We start from the raw sequence: 9,372 nt of genomic DNA on the forward strand, positions 1-9,372 counted from the left end.
TAATTTAATTTATTTTTAATTTTTCTTCTGATGAATTATCTAATCATTAATTAAAGAGTAAATTACAACAAACTCTCCTGAGGTTTAGCATAATGACTAACACTCTCGTCGTCTAAAAATTATCAATTTCTTTAATTTTAACTGTATTCTACCCATTAATCAAATCTGTCAGATTTCCATCTATTTTTTATAATGAAGTGACTAAAATACCCTCGTAAATTATGAATTATATTTACTTATATTTTAGACGTTTTTGAGTTTTTATATGGATGAAGTGGAGAATTTATTTTGCAATTTTTAAAATTTTTCATCCATTTTGTCTTTTTTTTTTAAAATAGTTTTTAAAATGTTTTTTCAAGAAAAAGGAAAGAAATAAAGCAAGAACAAAATTAATAAATTTCAAACTTTTGCTTAAAGTTATATAATTTTATCTAACATCAATTAGAGTATTTATAATTTTTTCATAATAAATAAATATTTATAATTACGACGAATTTTAAAAAATAATACTTAAATATTAAGAAGTTGATAACTTTGGCACGCCAATCATCACAATCAGACCCAAGTGCTGAGGCATCAATCAAACGTTAATTAAATGTTTTCCTCTTTCTTAGAGGCATCAAACAAATCTTATAATACGTAATTTGAGTTAAATTTCTTCTAAATCATATTAAAATATTTAATTTTAATTATCATGCTGTACTCTGCCGAAAGCTCTATATTTTTATTTTTATTTTTTAAAAAAATAGTGATAGTTACATTTGAATAATTTAAAATGCAAACTTATATAAGACGGAACGTTTTCTTATTTGGACATTTAGTTAAAATTTTGCAATCATTTTCAAATGTGTTTTATGATATATTTTGAAGTGAGGATAATTCAAAATTTATACATTTTTTAATTGAATGAAAATGTATCATTGATATAAAAAGAACATCATATATGGTGTAATATGTTTATATCATATTTTGAGAAGAAGCTAATCAAGTATTTGGATAAAAATATTTTGATCATCAACTGTAATTTCACCCTTTTATCACACGTTTGAAGATGATGCAGTACAGTCGTATCATCTGCTAAAATATGAATCACCTCTCCTCTCTATTTCAAATACATCCCTCAATCGTTCCTTGTTTCTTTTTTTTATATATATATATAAGTTCCTGTACTCGAAAATGGCGTGGCTTGATTCACTAACCTGGTTCACCATCGTCTCTTTCTTGGTAGCTCTCATCTTCTGGTCTAAATCCAGGAGCAACTCCTCCAAACTCCGACCTCCTGGGCCACCCGGCTGCCCGCTCGTCGGCAACATATTCGACGTCGGGAGAATGCCCCACGAGAACTTGCAAAAGCTCAGATCCAAGTACGGTCCTGTTGTTTGGCTCAAACTTGGAACCCTCAACACCGTCGTCATTAAGGAGAGGCAACTTGGGAGAAAACAGGAATGCAGGGACTTCCTGGATGCCTTGTTGGAATATCAAGGTGATGGAAAACGGACATTTGATAAGCTGTCGGAGAAGAATGTCACGATTATGATCCTGGTATTAATTAGGGAACGTGTGTTTTTTCTAAGAGTTTAAACTTTTAGATTGTCGGTGCCCCTCTTTCACGAAGATTTCTATTTCCATGCAGGAAATGTTTTTTTGGTGGAACTGAGACCACAAGCGGTACAGTCCAATGGGCAATGGCGGAGCTATTACGAAATCCTAAGTCGATGAGTAGGCTGAAAACAGAACTTTATCAGGTCGTCGGTAAATCCAAAGCAGTTCAAGAAGACGACTTGAACGAATTGCCATATCTTCAGGCAGTCGTGAAAGAAACAATGCGATTGCATCCCTCTCGATCTGCCACTCCTGCTTCCAAGAAACGCAATGCAAGACACTGAATTCATGGGCTACATCATACCGAAGAACACAATGGTTATACTGTACGCTTGGGCTATCCACAGGGACCCTGATACATGGGAAGATCCATTTTCATTCTGGCCCGACAGATTCTTGAACTCAAATATCGACAACAAGGGGCAACACTATGAGCTGATTCCCTTTGGCTCCGGCAGGCGATCTTGCATTGGAATGTTGTTGGGAGATAGAATGATTAGCCTCACTCTAGCCAGGCTGGTTCAGGCTTTTGACTGGGAGCTCCCGGGCGGTATCTCCCCGGAAACGCTGGATATGAGGGAGATGATGGGTATTTCACTTCGGATGCTCGTACCGTTGAAAGTGATTCCAGTTGACGCTCCTGTCAAACTCGATCTGAACTAAAATTCTCCCAACCTATGTAATAATTGATGTGTATCCTTTGCACTGTTTTTCATATATGCATAGTAATAACATAAATTATCTTAGTTTGGAAGAGTCTAGGTTGCGCATCAACGTGTCCACTTTGGTTGTATATCTATGTTGGGAGGTATAAATGTAACTTATCTTATGTTATATATATATATATATATATATATATATATATATATATATATATATATATATATATATATATATATATATATATATATATATATATATATATATATATATATATATATATATATATATATATATATATATATATATATATAATTGTGTTTTATGCGACGTGTATGTATTAAATAAAACAGAACTTGAAATATATGGTCATCGCTCAAAACAATGCCGTGGAAACATTTATTAACACGAACCATGATTAATGATGTCTAAATACAATTTACCTCCTGTTATATTTGAATCATGCAAATAAACTCTTGTAAAAAAAAAAAAGAATTAACAAATTATCCCTTATCGATGGTTAAGATAAGGGGTAATTTGCTTTAATTTTCAAATTTTAAAGATTAATTTGTTATTTTAGTTTTCACAAGAACTCTTTTACATATTTCTTATATTACAAAGAAATAAATTATATTTCTCTCGGTTAAATTGTATTCGTCTCTTCTTCATAAAAGACGCGTTTCTTTTAATTAGTTATATTTTCATTTAATACTTTTAGTCGAGTTCTTTAAATTTGGGTAGGCCCGACACTTTATTTTATGTCAAATTTATTATTGAACAGTGAAACCAGTTATATGAATAAAAGACATTTTTACCAACAAATAACTAATCAAAACTCAAATACTTTTCAAAAGTCTCAAAAGAAAAAAAATAAAATAGTGTTTTGGTTATTATATTTTATCACTGAATTATAATAATTAAAAAATTATTTTTTCAAGCATGTATGTATTTCACAAATTAAAAAAAAAATCAAACTGAAAAAGGTGGTTTTCATCTTATTTCCGTGTAAAAAGTGGAAGGGTGTACAAGGAGGAAAATTTCAATCCTACCTCAGACTAGTGCATCCCATCTCTTCTGTAGAATACATTATCCCATAAATTAGATTATTAAGACATATTTAGTATTAATAACGGACTCTAATACTATAAATCAAATATATAATTATATATAATAAATAATTTTATCATACTTAATCATACAAATTAAACGGGCCCGTGAAGCATATCTATAATCCCATTTACGTCAATAAAGCTAGATGAATGAAAGCATGAGGTTCATACATTAAAGGAATTTTTTTTTATCTAAATCAAATTTAATTGAATCAAATTAATTATGAAGTAAGTGTATCAAACTTACTATATAATTACTTATATTTTTTAAATTATACATCAATCACACAATAAATGTATTATACTTATCATATAATTAATTTAAATTTAACCGAATTCAATTTAAAATTTCCCGTGGTGCAAATGTATGCCCATCACTGTCTACAACGCCCTTACTCCTACGATAAATCCAAGTCGTTGATTAATTTCCAGCACGTGGTACATTGATGTGACCATAACTTCCCGCTTTTCTTTTTCCCTTTTTATGAATGGGTGCTGGAGGAAGATCCTTAGGGGGAACAGGACCTTTCGCAGTTTGATCCTTAGCTGAGGTAGAAGCGACCTGTTTCCCCTTGGCCTTAGCCTTGTCTACTTTGTTCGCAACCGCTTGCATCCGTAGGGCGTTACGCGAACTCATGATGATGCTATCTGCACAGATGAACATTTACGTAAGCGTAATAAATCAAGACGGCGAGAACAGCGTGAGAAGAGAAAATCACCTAAGGACTCCTCAATGTGGAGGGACGCAGGAGAAAGCCCAGAAAGCTGTAAAACCTTCTCAGATAGAAGCTTCTTGGGGTCGTACTTATAGGACGTTAGACTCCTTATTTGGTCACCTTCTAACCCCCCCCACTAGTTTTCGGAAGAGGTTTATACTTAGTCCACTCGTTCTTGAAGGGCCAGACACCTCTAGGAGGTCGAATAAAAATATAGCGATCTAACCAGACTGGATGCCTTGTTGGAATATCAAGGTGATGGAAAACGGACATTTGATAAGCTGTCGGAGAAGAATGTCACGATTATGATCCTGGTATTAATTAGGGAACGTGTGTTTTTTCTAAGAGTTTAAACTTTTAGATTGTCGGTGCCCCTCTTTCACGAAGATTTCTATTTCCATGCAGGAAATGTTTTTTTGGTGGAACTGAGACCACAAGCGGTACAGTCCAATGGGCAATGGCGGAGCTATTACGAAATCCTAAGTCGATGAGTAGGCTGAAAACAGAACTTTATCAGGTCGTCGGTAAATCCAAAGCAGTTCAAGAAGACGACTTGAACGAATTGCCATATCTTCAGGCAGTCGTGAAAGAAACAATGCGATTGCATCCCTCTCGATCTGCCACTCCTGCTTCCAAGAAACGCAATGCAAGACACTGAATTCATGGGCTACATCATACCGAAGAACACAATGGTTATACTGTACGCTTGGGCTATCCACAGGGACCCTGATACATGGGAAGATCCATTTTCATTCTGGCCCGACAGATTCTTGAACTCAAATATCGACAACAAGGGGCAACACTATGAGCTGATTCCCTTTGGCTCCGGCAGGCGATCTTGCATTGGAATGTTGTTGGGAGATAGAATGATTAGCCTCACTCTAGCCAGGCTGGTTCAGGCTTTTGACTGGGAGCTCCCGGGCGGTATCTCCCCGGAAACGCTGGATATGAGGGAGATGATGGGTATTTCACTTCGGATGCTCGTACCGTTGAAAGTGATTCCAGTTGACGCTCCTGTCAAACTCGATCTGAACTAAAATTCTCCCAACCTATGTAATAATTGATGTGTATCCTTTGCACTGTTTTTCATATATGCATAGTAATAACATAAATTATCTTAGTTTGGAAGAGTCTAGGTTGCGCATCAACGTGTCCACTTTGGTTGTATATCTATGTTGGGAGGTATAAATGTAACTTATCTTATGTTATATATATATATATATATATATATATATATATATATATATATATATATATATATATATATATATATATATATATATATATATATATATATATAATTGTGTTTTATGCGACGTGTATGTATTAAATAAAACAGAACTTGAAATATATGGTCATCGCTCAAAACAATGCCGTGGAAACATTTATTAACACGAACCATGATTAATGATGTCTAAATACAATTTACCTCCTGTTATATTTGAATCATGCAAATAAACTCTTGTAAAAAAAAAAAAGAATTAACAAATTATCCCTTATCGATGGTTAAGATAAGGGGTAATTTGCTTTAATTTTCAAATTTTAAAGATTAATTTGTTATTTTAGTTTTCACAAGAACTCTTTTACATATTTCTTATATTACAAAGAAATAAATTATATTTCTCTCGGTTAAATTGTATTCGTCTCTTCTTCATAAAAGACGCGTTTCTTTTAATTAGTTATATTTTCATTTAATACTTTTAGTCGAGTTCTTTAAATTTGGGTAGGCCCGACACTTTATTTTATGTCAAATTTATTATTGAACAGTGAAACCAGTTATATGAATAAAAGACATTTTTACCAACAAATAACTAATCAAAACTCAAATACTTTTCAAAAGTCTCAAAAGAAAAAAAATAAAATAGTGTTTTGGTTATTATATTTTATCACTGAATTATAATAATTAAAAAATTATTTTTTCAAGCATGTATGTATTTCACAAATTAAAAAAAAAATCAAACTGAAAAAGGTGGTTTTCATCTTATTTCCGTGTAAAAAGTGGAAGGGTGTACAAGGAGGAAAATTTCAATCCTACCTCAGACTAGTGCATCCCATCTCTTCTGTAGAATACATTATCCCATAAATTAGATTATTAAGACATATCATCTCTTCAATACATTATCCCATAAATTAGATTATTAAGACATATTTAGTATTAATAACGGACTCTAATACTATAAATCAAATATATAATTATATATAATAAATAATTTTATCATACTTAATCATACAAATTAAACGGGCCCGTGAAGCATATCTATAATCCCATTTACGTCAATAAAGCTAGATGAATGAAAGCATGAGGTTCATACATTAAAGGAATTTTTTTTTATCTAAATCAAATTTAATTGAATCAAATTAATTATGAAGTAAGTGTATCAAACTTACTATATAATTACTTATATTTTTTAAATTATACATCAATCACACAATAAATGTATTATACTTATCATATAATTAATTTAAATTTAACCGAATTCAATTTAAAATTTCCCGTGGTGCAAATGTATGCCCATCACTGTCTACAACGCCCTTACTCCTACGATAAATCCAAGTCGTTGATTAATTTCCAGCACGTGGTACATTGATGTGACCATAACTTCCCGCTTTTCTTTTTCCCTTTTTATGAAAAAGTCTGAGTGAATTTTATTTCAATAATTATTATGAATTACATCATATTCTCGAAATTAGTTTAATTTTAATATAAAATTATGAATATAATGTTTTGTAATTCAATATTAATTACGACCAAGAAATCTATGACGACGTATGATCGATCGTCTTGTAGTACATATTATCCCTGGGAAACATATATCCATCATACGCCCTACTCCTGGAATGTTTCTGATTAAATTCTCTACCAAATCTAGAGAGGTAATTTAGGCCCATCAGAAGTTCCACAATTGCTGCCTCGGTCTCGACTTGGTTTGCAAAGTAAAGGGTCTGGACAAGAAGCACGTTCGACCCAGAAATCAATCTTTGCCTTTCAAAATTCCGCTCAGATTGCCATCTCACCATGTTGTGAGCAAGTGGAGACAGCCATTCCAATATCCTTGCCACTGCCAAGCTCCACTCAGCGACAGATAAAGCCAAAGTTCTGGGAAATGTCTTTAGCTTTGCTCTAAGAGAGGCCCTGATAGATGCAGGCAACATAGCATAAAGATCATCTCTTGCATTGGAGCTAATCAGGTGAGGTGATGAAGCCAACTTCTCGATCAATATGATGAGATTTGCATAGTGGAGAGCCAGTGCAGCATATCCTAGGGTAGATGGATGGGCGTTCATCAGACAACATTTAGAACTAAAGAAAGATACTTTAGTGGAACTTATGTTGCTGTATAAAATCGGAACATGTGCATCTTTGAGAGCAACGTCCTTTAACCTGAATGAGCTACTACATGATGGTGTGTAGTTCTCTACAACAGGAGATTTACTTGTGCTGGTCATGCATCCTGTGAAGCCAACAGGACCCAATATTCTAGTTTTCACTTGATGATGTTTCCCACAAAAGATAGATGAATGAGAACGATTATGGGATTTCCTGTTCTTTGATCTACTCTTGTCACCTCCGAGGCCCAAATTTGAAAATGACCTCCCTAAATGAACTGCAAATCTAGACGGGTTGGTTTCTGATGGATAAACCGATGTTTGCATGAAAGCGGAGATTGAACTACTACGAATCAGGCAATCACTTGTTACATGCTCGTAGCCATTACTTCCGTCAACATTTACAGCCTGTTTAGTCCCACAAACAAACTTGATTCTCTCAACAATCGTGAAAATAGATCTCAAGAGAAGTCGGATGACATACTCATACGTTCTGATCCAAGGAGACATCTCCTGAAAATTCTTCACTTGCTGGCGTTGCCACACTACTTTCTGTTGAAACTCCAGCAATTTCACCTGTCCTGAATCTCCACCAGCACGCATTCGCCTCAAACTCTGCTCAAGCTCGGCCAAAACTTCAAGCTCTTGATAGAGTTGTTCCGTTACTGCCACAAACCTCTCCATTTTCTTAACTTTCTTCTCCATCTTCTTGAGCTTATATCTCCATCCATGCCATTTGCGATCAATCTCGCTTGCATCATCAAAAACCCTCTCAAGGTTGTGGTAAACTGGCTCGGTGCATTTTTTCCCCAGCACAACGACCGACTTGAACACACTTCCCAAATTCTCAATTATCTCGGCAACAGCAAGATCCATGAGATAATCGTCATCCCCCGAAACAAGCTTCTGAATGCCAACTGAGTCGGCAAACTCTCGTCTCAACCCAACAATCTGCTTCTCAGCAAGACACTTCCATATATTAACCACCTTCCACATCAACCGAGATATCTCAAACGCCATAATTCCTAACACAGGTCTCTCCGACTCCCGTGATATACTTTTACGTGAACTCTTCCATATATTACCAAACCATGTCTCTGTCACAGTTTCTCCCACCATCTCTCACAACCTAAGCAAACACCTCAACAAATACCATACCCCTGAATCAAAATTCAACCACGTACCGAGAATTAATGATTTTTACTCAAAATTGACGACAATAAACCATTTAAACGTAATTCAACGTCATGCTTCAAGAAAAACCCCTCCTCCAATCATTATTAGGGCTTGAATTTTCAATCCCGTTCTTCGCCAACACTTCCCCGCAACTCTTAAAGCTTAAAATCAAACTCTTCTATTCTCCGAAGAGCAAAAATATCGGGAAAAAATTCAAAAGTTACAGCATAACAAAACAAGAATGTTGGCTGTAGAAACTCCAAACTCACCGTCCATTCGACCTCCGGAGCAACATTTTACGTTCAAGATCGCAATTTTTGAGGATATAAGTGGAAGAGAGTGAGGTCAAGAACAAAGAGAAGCGAGAAAATTATTTTGGGAAAGGTGGGGGCACACTCTGTTAACGGGCGCACCGCCGGCGTCAAATAGGGATGCCTGCTTTGACCGCATCACTTCGTCAAAAACTAAAGTGCGCCCAAACTTCGGCGCAAACTAACTAAAAAGATAAGTTTAAATCTTGTACTTTAAATTAATATGTAACTTCATTTTTATTTTATTATTAGTACAATTCTTACAACTTACTAACAATAATCAATTTGACTCAAACAAAACAAAATTCGCAACTAATTGCTGTCTCGAGTCAAATGTTGTTGTCATGCACTCAACAAATGGAAGTGTGGGAGTTCAACTCTTCCCAATAAATGTAGCTATTAAGTTTTAAATCCTATTTATTAATATCAAAAATCCGTCTTAAAATTCGATTTATTTATTTTTAGACCAAC

At 34.4% G+C, this 9,372-nt stretch overlaps 1 protein-coding gene and 1 pseudogene across 1 annotated transcript; one reads left to right on the forward strand and one right to left on the reverse strand.

Annotated features, from left to right (window-relative positions):
• Positions 1–1,068: 1,068 nt before the first annotated feature.
• LOC105179550 lies at positions 1,069–5,167 on the forward strand (annotated as a pseudogene).
• Positions 5,168–6,771: 1,604 nt separating this feature from the next.
• Positions 6,772–9,047, reverse strand: LOC105179551. The gene is made up of 2 exons (XM_011103201.2): positions 8,860–9,047; positions 6,772–8,574 (listed from the first exon to the last, which is right to left on the reverse strand). The coding sequence occupies exon 2, from the start codon at positions 8,531–8,533 to the stop codon at positions 6,845–6,847; it is 1,689 nt and encodes a 562-aa protein (XP_011101503.1). The 5' UTR covers positions 8,534–8,574; positions 8,860–9,047; the 3' UTR covers positions 6,772–6,844.
• Between the last annotated feature and the right edge of the window lie 325 nt (positions 9,048–9,372).

This window comes from Sesamum indicum, unplaced genomic scaffold, assembly GCF_000512975.1.
Source record: "Sesamum indicum cultivar Zhongzhi No. 13 unplaced genomic scaffold, S_indicum_v1.0 scaffold00165, whole genome shotgun sequence".
In the NCBI taxonomy this organism is placed as follows: domain Eukaryota; kingdom Viridiplantae; phylum Streptophyta; class Magnoliopsida; order Lamiales; family Pedaliaceae; genus Sesamum; species Sesamum indicum.

What these genes read in the sequence shown, in the direction of transcription:
- LOC105179551 (XM_011103201.2), bottom strand. Translation starts at nt 8,533, where the DNA reads ATGGTGGGAGAAACTGTGACAGAGACATGGTTTGGTAATATATGGAAG.